Source organism: Vipera berus (assembly GCF_964194415.1).
Source record: "Vipera berus genome assembly, chromosome: 1".
NCBI classification, from domain to species: Eukaryota; Metazoa; Chordata; class Lepidosauria; order Squamata; family Viperidae; genus Vipera; species Vipera berus.
The window spans coordinates 308192694-308205619 of NC_138202.1; the positions used below are offsets into that span (position 1 = coordinate 308192694).

Sequence of the window (12926 nt, forward strand, 5' to 3'; positions counted from 1 at the left end):
CTCCGTCTTGTGATTCTCAGGAATAACTGATCTAGCCCAGCAGCAGTATGGCAGCAACAAAAATTAATTTATATACCACATACATGTGAAATGATGAAGCAGAGGTTGATCCTAAACTGCTTAATAAAACTATATTGTGATTTGGTTCTATAAATGGCATGAGTCATTTGGGCTGTCTAAGTAGCACAGCTGGGATTTCAAAAGAACATTATGATCCAAGACAAATTTAGATAAATTACAGTAATGCAATATAATTCTTGCAAGAATGACAGGAAAAGGGTTTTGGTTTAAAAGAAAATTCAAAGGTTGGAATTCCAGATTACATCCTCTGAGCTTTAATTGTTCTTAGTCTACAGATCCCAGGGTTCCTGGGACCCCTGATTTCAGGTTTTCCTTTATAGCATGGGTGCAAAACCTCTGGGCCAGGAATTGCTTGCCTTCTGCCAAAACTTTTAGAGGCCCCTGCACACTTCCCAAGTGGGGTATAGCTAGTGTGTGTGTGTGTGTGTGTGTGTGTGTGTGTGTGTGTGTAAATTTTGGGGTCTGTGAAAAAATTTCCAGTGGAGAGATCTTATTTCCAGTGTCTTGCAAAAACCACTCATAAATCATCTTTCATAATATTCAGTCTGGTTTCTACATGTTAGAACTATTGGTAAAAGTGGAAATAAAATCAACATAGCAATAATATACAGATTGTGAATATATCATAGGTAACAATATCAGTGTGTACCTTCCCTTTTATTATAAAAATATCCTTTTATAGTACATATATCTATTCTCTTCATTTTATCCCATTTTAACATGGAAGGCTGAGCTTTATTGCAAAGATTAACTCAGTTTCCTGAGGCTTGGACACAGCTAAATATTATCTTCATCAGTGCAAAAAAGTTTATGTAACCACCTAGCAACTACTACTGCCAAAGAATTAAAAGTATCTTTACTTTCTGGCACTTTTTCTTTTTACCCTGATGTTTACTGTTATTGTTGTCTCAGCATTAGTTTTTTATAGTTAGATGAGGGCTCAATCTGTAATAAATCTATTCATTTTTAAGATGTAACAAAACTTAACATTCTTCTCAAATTCAGTTGCCTATCAAGTTGGATGCTGTTAATGAAATAGTGGAGGATGAATTAAAAAGTAAATAATCAATTATGTCCTATAATACTCCCCAGACCCAATTTCTTCCTAAATACAGAATTTCATTGTTTGAAATGCTGTTTCTTTCCTTTTCAGTTAAATGTGCAGAAGGAGCAAAATGCTTGGAGAGGAAGGAACTTTATGCTATGTGCTTTATTACCAATTAAGTTTCAAATAATTGGGATTGGAATTGCATTTCTATCTTAATTTCAAGTTTCAGACTGACTTTCCTGAAGAACCCAGCAATGGAGAGCATGAATTACTTATGGAGGGAAACTGCCTTTTTTTTTTAGCTATGACTATTTTGAAATTAACTTTTCCCCTACTCAAACCATTTTTAAATAATAAACATGAACATGCCTGAATCTTTAACCAAATAATATAATTATGTAGATGTTCTTTCCATATATCAAACTAGGTGGAACCCAACCCTATGCATTTAGAAATAAATTTCATACCAGACTGTTGCTTCCAAAAGCAGACTGTTAAAATGAACATGCAAGGGACACAGCTACAGGTATTAAGTTGCTTGGAAATCATAGCTACATGTTCACCTCCATTAAATTAATCTGCATTTTCCTCTATGTGTTGGTATTCTACCTTTAGGGCAGATTGAAGGATTTACCTCCAAATTTTATTTAGTGGATTGTTTTTAAGTGCCATCTGCTTATCATCAAGCCATTCATTTTAACTAAAGAAATTAAATGCAGAGCCCAATATGAGATCCCTTGCTTTTTAATAAATAAGGAAATTTAAAATCCCTCAAAGGGTTGCTTTCCTATACTACAACTTTGGATTTCTTACTTCAGAAAAAACTTTGAAGAAAGGGCAGGCAAAGTTTATTCCAAAGTACTTATTACATACCATGCTATGGGAGACACAGAATTTGGGAGATTTAGGGAGAAGAGGAATCGATGCTCAGGTGGAATCAGCAACTCAGCCACCAGACCATTAAGGCAACCAGACTACTTTTGCCATGAACAAAAATACCCGTTAAATGTAAGAAACACTTTATTTACAATCTACTTTTCTCCATCTTCATCCGAGTCTGTTGGTTCTCCAAGCATCGTTTTTCAAGCAACCATTTGCCACGGGCAGGGCTACTTCTTGCCGCAACCGGGCGAGGGAGCCAGAGGTGGCTCGAGGGCTGCAAAGCTCAACTTTTTCCTTGGCCTTTGCTAGGCTCCTCGAACCAGAAGCCCTCGAGGCCTCGCACGTCGGGGGGACTCTTCACCGTGAAGGCGCCCAACTTCCCCCTCCCCGGCCTACCTGAGTGGACCCGTTCAGGCCGCGCTGTGTCTGGAGCCTGTAGGATCATCTGTGGGCTGCCCCATGTCTTTTGGAGAGGGGCCCCGCACCCTTCATACAGAGACAGGGCCCCAATTCCAAAGGCAGCCCGGCTCCACCCGCTGTTTAAAGTCAATTCCCCCGGAACCCATTTTGGAGCGCTACGCCCACAACTAGCAGTTAGTATATCCCGCATCCAAAGGCCTCCGTCAGGCTGACCCCTCGGAGCTTGGCTGAAGGGAGGCCGTCACGGAGAGTCCCGCAGGCAAAACGATGACTCGGGGCACCGCAGAGGCTCTCGGCCTTGCTCCAGGCCTGGGAGAGGGGTTGGCGGCGGCGGCGGCGGCTCGGAGTGAGCAGCGGTCTCCAAACCGGCGGGTGGGTGCAGCTCCGAGATGTGCCGCTGCACGGCCTGATCAGGGGCAGCTCCCGGCTCAGTCCGTTCCGCGTCGCTGCCGAGCTCCAGATCCAGGGATTCTGCCTCGCTGCTGTCACTGTCGCCTTCCGAGCGGCTCGGGCTGCGCTCGAGCTCACCTTCGCCTGCTGGCCCGGGCCCCAGACCCGCTCCGGCTGCAGCCACTTTCTCTGCCGGCTCCTTCTCTTTGTCTTTCTGCGCCTGAGCCTCTTTGGAGTGTCGCCACTTCATGCGCCGGTTCTGGAACCACACTTTCACCTGCAGGCAAATTTATTGATGTATTTTATTCTTCGTTCAATTTATTTACCGCAGGGGTCTTCAAACTTGGCCCTTTTATGACTTGTGGACTTCAACTCCCAGAATTCCTCAGCCAGCAAAGCTTGAAGTTTGAAGACCCCTGATTTACCGCCTATTTCGCCGCGAGGCTACTCTAGGCGGCTTACGATAATCAAAAGGAAGAAAAATGAAAGCCGTGTAAACAGAAGTACAACAATAGAACGCTAAAGTATAATAAAGGAACACAACGAAAATAAATACATCAATATGATAACAAAAGGATGGATGGGTGGAGAGCACAAAGCAAAGGGTTGAGGGGGGGGGACAAATACCGAAGAGAGGAGGGGCTCAAAATTAACTAGGCCTGGACTGGCAATTGCTCCATTTTGTAACAGTTCCTCTCCCTGGTCTACGATAATAATAATAAAAAAGTAGACTGGAATGTTCTAGTCCTCGTGGATACAGAAATAATACAGTAATTTGGAAGGATCATGTCTTTATGATGTTAATCTCGTTTTTAAAATGAAAATTTAGAGCCCTTTTCTGGTCATCCAACCATTGTTGGGCCTATGTAAAAGTATTTTGAGCAGAGGCTTTATATCACTTCAAGGATGGAGGGCGCTGCTTGGGAGTGGGAGGAGGAGGAGGAGACCGCTGTTGATGTTTTTGGTAGGGAGAGAAGCAGTTCACAGTAGTCTGGGTATTTTGGGAGTCTAACCTTAGGGCTCAGTAAGTTTAACTAGCAGTTAAGGCACCAGGCTAGAACAAGGAGAGCTGGGTGATCTTGAGCCAATCCCTTTCTCTCAGTCTAGGAAAGAGATAATGGCAAATCACTTCCCACAGTCTTGCCAAAAGGGATGTGTCCAGGTAGCTACCAGAAGTCAAGACTGGCTGAAAGCACCACAACAACAATGGCTCCAAGTGTTTATGCTATCTTTACCAAATGTCACCCATTCCTCTGCCCCTTTACTTCCAGACAAAATCTGGAGGATGGGCTCACTTTGCTGGGTCCTCTTAAAACACTAGCCACACAATTGTCCACAGAAGGAGGTGGGTTTCAAAATTTGGCTCAGGGTTTAAAGGTGGGTATGTGCTTCATCTTTTTCATGCAAGATAATAAAAGGGACTGGGTAAAGCTGAAGTGCTAATTCATTATTTTGTCTTCCTTCCACTGGCATTATTAAGGTCAGTGATATTAATGGACAAAATGGCAGAAGAGAGGAAAAGGAAAATGCCTTGGATTTTCTTTTTAAAAAATCACATATGGGGGGGGGGGTGAAATTGCTGAACTCCCAAGTTTTCTCTTGTCATCATAAATACTTCGCAAATTCTTAATCCTGCTGTTTCTAAAAATGAGCCCAGCCTTTTCCTGCAGAAATATCTACAAGCAAAGTCATTGGTTTAGATTTTCACTTCCTAACAAAATTGTCTTGCTAAAAGCTTAGATACAGAAGAATCGGGTCTTCCTCTGTTCTTTGGCTACTTCTCTACCATATTTAATACTGTACAGCAAAATTACATAAGTTCTTAAATTTGTACAACTCTGCATTTAATTTGTCCCTCTGCATTATGGACATTAAAATTGCAAAGTCCCCTTTCATTTCTTAGTTTTTTTCATTCCATTTTTTTTCTTGTTAAAATCTGGGTGGTCTATAGGTGATTGAGGCTGGAATGTTAATCAAATAGCCCAGGTTTTTTAATGCTGGAAACTATCAGGGAAGGTGCCTCAGCCTGATTTTACTCTAGCGGCTGGAGTTCCTTTCAACTTTCAACAGGAGGACCAAGTATATGTAAGCTGGAAGAGTGGGGATATGTTATGCCAATAACAGCTTATTCCATTTATACCTATGTTTTTTTAAAAATGTAGTTTTTTGTAAAAAAAACTATTATTAAAAATATTTAAACATTTAAAAATAACATTGATATTGGTTATGAATCTGCCTGTATAATTGTCTGGTCACTTCTATCATTACATTTTTAAAAATTTGTTTGTTTGTTAATACAAAAAATTGTCATTGATAATGATTCTAAGAGAGGCCATCTTGATGGTACATGGGCATATGTAGCTTGGTAACTAATATTAACACAGATTCCAAAACAAATGGAGAGATCAGGTTAAAGTTGTCAACTTGGTTTTCAAAGAAATAGGTTAAGGCAATATCTATTTGCTATGGAGAAAATCCAGTGAACTCAGTGGAATTACTTCTCCGAAACCATTTGTAGTGTTGCGCAATTAAACAATTCAAGTGAGCTCAGGAAAATTAAAAGTGTAAGCCTGCTTTCCCAGACATAGGTTTTTTTACAATTAAGTACAATATGTTTGTGTGTCCAAAGAAAAGATACTAAAATAAGTAAAAACTATAAACATTTTCTATAATTATATGTTATTTCATTAAATATTATTCTAGTGTCAAGAATGTTTCCCACCCGTCCCACCTTTTCTTTATAAGAACCCCCATTAGCCACAGCCATTTCTATATGTTCACAGATTTCCCATATCTGTGATATGATAGAATCTGGATGATAAATCAAGGCTTGTATGATAAGAATTATCACCTCCTATTTGCTGAACAAGGAACTTCCTTTGAATCCAGTATACTGCCAGGAGAATAGTATTGGCATTTTCCTACAGTTTTCACATTAGTTGAGAACGTGCCTGGAACTTTTCCCTCCTATCTCAAAAGACAGACTTCCCAGATTATAAAATTTAGCCCATACTCACTCAGAAAGGACATTTGTGAATGAATGTGTAGAAAACAAGGGAACCTTCTAACCCACTATGATGGAAAATCAAACCTAGTATGCTGGAGGTGGGGGAGAAACATGTGCATTTGTCCAATTTCTCCCACCATCACAATAGGAGAGAATATATGAAGCTCAGGATTGAACTGTGGACTCAGTTCCATAGGATTAGGCTGGGGTCAATGGCAGTTGTCCCTATTTTTAGTTTCCTCTCGGCCAGTTGTCCCTTCTTTCTTGCTGGCATTTCCCACTAGCAGCCAAAATAAACACTTTGGCTGTAATGACAGATCAATCTTGGTCCTAATTTATGGTCCCACTAGACGGGTTATTTACTGCCTTGTCTTACTCAGGATGAAGCCATGTAGAAACAAATTGCTTATGTTGCACCCAGAGGTTGGGGAGGAGGGGCGATTGAGTTGTTCTTTTCTGCCCTGTAGGCGCCTCTCCCATGCATAAAACACTGTCCACTTAAACCACCTTCTACAAACAACATCTACCCAGTTTAACAGCTCATTTAATTGATCTATATTTTTGGTTCCTCAATACACTGAACCTTAAAGTAGTTAAGTTATGAGACATTCCATCATGTACACATTTCCAGACACACAAAAACTAATCAAGGTTAAAATTAGGTTTAACATGTTGGCTAATAGTTGCTTAAGTAACTGGTGTGGTTAAGGCTCTTGTGCCAGGAAGAGCATGCAGATGGGTTAGATGACAAATTTGGAAAGCAGCATTTTAACTTCTCTGAATATGGATAAATACAAAGAAGGATGTTAACAGGTATATAAGAACTCCATTTTATATCCAGTTTCCTGAATTCAAGCATTGCTAGCTGAATTCGAATCTTAACCAAATCAGGCAAAATCTTAGGGGCTGCGGTTGCATAACAATATTAACCTGCTACATTTGATTAAATTTGTTTGTTTGTTTTTATGTTTATGACTTGTGTTGTACAAATGTGGCCTGATGCCTGCTCCATGTGTTCTATCCACCTAACTGAAATAATGCTATGGCAGTGAGGTTATTGTGTGTATCCCACCAGTGGAAATTATTTGGAATAAGCTGAGAAATAATGAAAGTACTTTCAGTAAGATATTACTGTAGAACTACTATGTGGGATAAGTTCCTCCTCTGGAAACATTTGTTTGCCCAGTGGGTAAGAAATCAGGATACCACAAAGACACTTATGGTGTGGGTGTTGCACGTGAAAGGTGAAGTGGGTGAGTCTATTTACTACCTATTAAATATAGGGGTATGTGGGTTTTCTTTTTTTTACTAAGGGGACAGATTTCTTTCGCTTTAAAGAAATAGCATCTAAACTTCAACAAATAACAAACAGCCTGTGGAAGAATGGGATTTATAATACCTAGATGTCCCAGAAGAATCACAGCTAAATGCTCAGTGGGGCTACAGATAAATTAGTCAAAAGGAGTTTTTAATTTTTTAAAAAAAAAATGCTTACTTGAGCATCTGTGAGCCCTAACATGGCGGCCAATTGTTTTCTGTCCGGTTTGGTGACATATTTCTGGATTTCAAAGCGTTTCTCCAATCCTTTTCTTTGGAGATTAGAAAAAACCGCCCGGGACCACGAGCGTTTCCGTTTGTAGGTTTGAGGCAGCGTGTCTTTCGTAAGCACCGCATACGGACCTGGAGGGTTGAACAAAAGAAGAGGAAGAGACAGGCGTTTAAGGGGCTGATCAGGAGCGGATAAAAGTCGGATCCCCGCCGCCCCCACTTGCAGGGAAAGCGCGTCCAAAGGGGGCTAACTTCCCAAGAAACTCTCCAGTAGAAGCCTGCTGCTAAGAATAGCTCCGTTCCTAGAGTCAAGGATCACCAATCTTGTCTTTCAGTGGTTGCAAAAAAAAACAACACCCTACGCTGCCGCTGCTGCGCCTGAAATAACGCGGCGGCCCGCCCCTACAATTCCTTCTTTCTTTGGATCGTCTTATGCTGCTGGATCGCTAGTCTATTTAACATCCCTCTAAGGGTTCCAGGGCTGTGATTCTCCTTGAAAGTCAGCGCCCTTACCCTCGGCTTTCCAGATGTTGCTAGATTTCTTAGCCACGTTAAAAAAAAAACCCGAGCCTTCCATATTAATAGCCCCGAGAGGGTGTCAGTTAAGTCAGGGGCAAAGAAACACTTCGTTAGCTCTTTTTTTCATATCTGTGATTAAGGTTGAGTGTCAAAGGGGCCATCCATAACCAGGATCCGTTTGGGTGGAATTAAGCTCCGCTGAAACAAATAACAAAGCTTAGGATCCGGTGCTAAGGAATCCTAATTGCAAGTGCTAAGCCTTCCATAGGCTTACTTCGATGATCCTTAGTTCAAGAGAAAAAGTGGGTAAGAAAGCAACCCTTGAAAAAAAAATTAATCTATTTTCCTTACTTGGGTGCCTTCCAAAGGACTAAATTCTGGCCAGGAAAAGTGCCACATTGTCTAGGGATGATGGGAAAATTGGAAGGTAACCAGGTTCACTCTCACTTTGAGAGTGGCAGAGAGGGATTGATCCGTGCCTAGGATGAGTTTTTATACCTGGAAAAGTGTCTTGAAACTGGTGCTGAACGGAATTCCTTGGGGTTGTGTTTAAGGGTCCCAGGACCCCAGAAGTCTCGTTAATGGGTTCTAGAGACGTGAAGAACTGGCCGGACGGAGGCTGTAAGGTGGGGATATGAACCCCGCTTGGGCGGCTGGTGGTTAATAAAGAGGTCAGATCTGTGGGCACAGGAACAAGGAGAGCTCTGTTACAAGATGAGCAGAATGGTGCAGGTCCCAACCCCGTCTATATACCTTGGCCATAGCCCACTGGTGGCAAGCCCTGCTGGCCTGTAGGGAACTGGGGGGCACTCCAAGGCCACCTTAAAAAGTTTGGAGGCCCTCAACAGACCTGAAACTGACAAAGTCCTCTGTGCACAAATGCCACTGTGAGGCTCACAGCATATGCTCCTTATCCAAGATCAAAACCAAATTCAAAAACCAAGTCCAATTCTATTCAAGGCAGGCTGAAATCACCCCTATGTTGATAGGGTAGGCCCAAACCAGGAAAGAACTTCTCCAGCAACCTCTCAGGTGCCTCTTTTGGCCTTAGATGCCACATGTTAGACGGAGGGGGGGGGGGTTTCATAACTTATAACAGCATTTTCTCCCTAGTTACATTTCCTAGTTAATGTAGCCAGCCATTTGTACTGCAGTGCTGTTGATCTGTTTTTGGGAACCCTTCCCACTCCAAGGATAGTGGAGGGAAGTGGAAAAACAAAGGAAGATTGAAGGGCTCAAATCCTGCATTATTTCAGAGAGGGCAGCCAAAGTAAGATATTTCTACAAAGAGCCCAAGCTGCTTTTCTTAGTTTTTACAAATGTGAAGTAACCACACTGAAAGTAAAATGGCAATTCACATCTATGACAGGCCTCTAGACCATTCTCCCTTGCTTGATTCAGTACATTATTCAATTGAACCCGTCTAAATTTGCTTGAAAAGGGATCAACAGATTGATTTATCTGATAGGTAAAAATGATCTCCAGGCCCATGGATGCTCAGCAATGGGTTGGCCCAATAGGCTTCAGTCCAAGAGATCAGCTTTCAACATTTGGGAGCTTAGGCCATCCACCCCAAAAGTTCAAACTCAGTTTCTTTTGCAGCATTGATGCAAAATTAAATCACAGCTATCCTATCTGTCTGCCTATTTCCTGGAAAATAAAGCTTTTGGGGGCAGTTTGCATTTCTCATAATCCATGAGGATATTTAACATTAAGTGCAATCAGATATCAATTTCCTTTGGGTGATCAATATGGTCCAAATAGTTATCTGGGATAATGCAGATAATGGGGTGACTTTGTTCATGGAGAAGCTTGGTTGCTCCCATCTCCAACACCCAGATTAATACTTTCACTGGTGGGCAGTGTAAAGCTACAAATGCTTACGCAGAAATAAACACCATTTATCTTAAAGAGGACTTATTCTCAATTTTGGGGGTCAGAAAACAGGTCTACTTGATCCGACAATTCAGATACCCCGTGACCTAAGGAGAAAAACCATTCAACTAGTTTACAACTGCAGTGTCCAAATCAATGAGACTTACTTCCAAGTAATTACTTTCTGGAAAGAGACTCTGGCCTGAATTTCTTCCAAAGATTTCTGAATCTTTAAACAATCCAATTGCTCAACTGTTTGTTCCATTGAGCAACAACAGAAACATCACAGCCGCAGCTGCAGCAGAGCTGTGTTGGGTTCCTTCCCTCAATTCTGGAAAGGGCTGATTTTACAAGTTACGCTTGATTAGAGTCGGAGATTTTCAAGATTTTCAACCTTTCCGACTCAGTCTAAATGTTTGGGCATTAATAACTGAAGGAAAATTAGCAAAACGGGTCCTTCTATAAATTTCAACCCACCCTTCCTTGTAGGTTGTCAGTAAAGGTCCCCAACTTCATAGCAGGACCACACAGGGTTGATCTTCCAGTTGAAGTGGGGAAATTACATATAGTCCGCTTTCAAATAAAAAGACAGTACGGACCATTCTAAAGGACTGTGAAAGGACCCTGCAAGAACCGGACCCTGCTCAAATTCATCACACACACACACACACACACACACACACACACACACACACACAAACACACACGAAAGGTCCACATACAGTTTAACAAAACAATTTCAGTTCTCCAGAAGGGAGGAGAAAGCAAAAAAAAGCTAACCTCTCAGAGTGTTGCTCTCCTTCAGTTTCGGGTCGAACTCGGCAGACAAAATACGATCAATCCCAAATTTCAAGTCTTTGCTAGAGGGGGCGGCTGCAGAGCCAGGGTGGGTCTGGCGGCTTTGCCCTCCGCCCGGGGTTCGTGCACCTCCGCTGGAGCCCCCGGTGGGAGAGCGCTGGTGCTGAGGATGAGAGGTGTGGTAGGGAGCCGAGAGAGGTGACAGCCTCGTGGCGAAGGCGACTGAAGTGTCCGGGGCCACCATGGGTGTCGGTCTGAGCGGGGAAGCGGCGCCGTGGTACTGGGCATGGGCATGGATTCCACCTAAATGGGAGGCCAGATTAGCCGAGGTTCCTCCGGGCAGGCCCTCAACAGAGACTTCTCCTGCGGCAGCGTGTAAAATGTCCGCGATGCAGAAAGACGGTTTCTTGAGCCCCGAGGGATCCAAGGAAAAACAGCCGCTAGCGCCGGGGCCCGCCGGGCTACAATACGCCGCTGACCACAGACTGAAGTTGGAAGCGTAAAAGGGTGCGAGGCCGGCAGTGTACATCCTGCCGATCCGGCGGCCGCTCGCTCTTGTCTCGGCTCCTTCACTGGCCGGAGGGAGCCACAGACTCAGTAACTGCGTGCTCCGACTGACCCGCAGCCCGCCAGCAAAACAGGGAGCAGTTAATTGCCTCCTTTCCTCCTGGTCAGCCTGGAGAGCTTCAACGCCGAACTGGCTCTTGGCCTGGCCGCATCGTGGGAGGCGAAACGAGGCCACGCAAGAGCTCAAGCCACGCGCTGCGAAAGCCAGGCGCGACAAACAAAACAATAACAACCCCCCCAAAAAATACCTCGCGCGCACCCACATCCAAACACACACAAACACACACACCAGAAAACCCCCCCTCTCTGAAAAAAAAGGAAGAGGGGGGGAAATAAAAAGTATCCACCCGCCCACGACCCTTCAGCAAAATCAGCTTCCCAGATTCTCTCTCTTTTTTTTTTCTACCGCGGAGGAAAAGAAAAAAAAAGAGAAAAATTCTTCTGGGGCTGGATTGGACAGAAAGCGGCCAATCCAGAGCCGCAGAGGGATGGCCAAGAAAGGAAGGGAGGAAGGAAGGGAAGCGGCAAGCCACGCCTCCGTCTTGCCCTCGAGTTTGTGTGACGGTTCCCGACCCGACAAAAATCGGCTGTTCGGGGGCTCTCCCTTCCCTGAACTGGGTCGTCCTCGAAACTGAAGGGTTCTTTGCTAATTGTTCTCGCCGGTCCTTTCTGTCCAAGGAAGTGGTGTAGGTATGCCCGATTCGGAGCGTGCAGCTTGCCTTTACTCTCCACCACCCGTCCCATTTGAGCTTCAGAACCAGAAGGAGGCAGCGCCGAGGCAACTGAGGCTTCCCTTCGGAGCCTTCTTCGGAAGGAGACCTCGCGGGCGATGCAAAGAGTGGGCACAGCCTTTCCAAATGAATTACCAACTCTTTTATAACGGAGTAGAAGAGTTTTTTTTTATTTTAAAAAAACGAGGCGGTGTCATTCCCCTCCATTCCAGAATATTGGAGGGTCTGAGGTGTGGAGAGGATAAATCTTTCGTACGAAGCTTCTTTCCTTCTCTGATATAGGCAGGTAGGCTGGGACCGACTAGTGCTCGAAACTTCCGTGGGTCGCTGAAGGATCGAGTTGCTATTTCGGTGGATAAAGTGCAGCGCAGTGAGCTCGCTGGATCTGTGGCTAGGCAGTTTCCAAAGGCAATTCCCGTAGGCCGGTGCAAACTACACATCCCGATTGTTTATTTCGAAATGTGCAAACGGATGGCAACAAGGCCTGAGCATACAAAGATAGCACCAATAAGTCCCCTGGATCTGGACTTTTTTTCCCAAAAGTGAAAGATTTCTGGAATCTGATCACAAAAACAAGTGCAAGGGAATTGTGATAAAATCAGCAAGAAAAACTAGATTCCCTTAGAAATAAATCCCATGAGGGCCAAGGTGCTTGAAATCAGAGCTATAACATTTATAAGTTAGATGCTGATTCACCCCTGAATCAGAAAAGTAATCAGTGCTGATCCTTTTGCCCATTCAAATAAAAGGAACTTGAAGGAGAGTGCACAGCTTCAAAGGAAATATGCATTTCTTAATGCCAATTCAATACTCCAGGAGTATAAGACTGCTCTCCTATTAATATTCTCTGCAACACAAAGTTTGCACAATTTTGTACAGTTAGTCTAAATTATTGTCTTTGAGTTTTAGATCTTTCTCCCTGCAAAACCTACTATTTCTCCTTTAAAATATTTTGAGTCCAGATTCTCATCAAACAGGAATATTGCCTCATACAGAGACAGAATTGGTTATAGAGATAGAAATACTAGGAAAACAGGGTGCTTCTCTAAACTGGAGACAG

General features: G+C 43.3%; 1 protein-coding gene across 2 annotated transcripts; it reads right to left on the minus strand.

Annotated features, from left to right (window-relative positions):
* Positions 1 to 1178: 1178 nt before the first annotated feature.
* Positions 1179 to 11471, minus strand: HLX (H2.0 like homeobox). 2 transcript variants are annotated; one of them, XM_081314468.1, is made up of 4 exons: positions 10551 to 11471; positions 8394 to 8573; positions 7324 to 7508; positions 1179 to 3098 (listed from the first exon to the last, which is right to left on the minus strand). In XM_081314468.1, exons 1-4 carry the CDS (start codon positions 11398 to 11400, stop codon positions 2673 to 2675), a joined length of 1641 nt encoding a protein of 546 aa, XP_081170594.1. In that variant the 5' UTR covers positions 11401 to 11471; the 3' UTR covers positions 1179 to 2672. The 2 variants fall into 2 exon arrangements, with proteins under 2 accessions (XP_081170594.1, XP_081170595.1); XM_081314469.1 differs by lacking the exon at positions 8394 to 8573.
* Positions 11472 to 12926: the final 1455 nt, after the last annotated feature.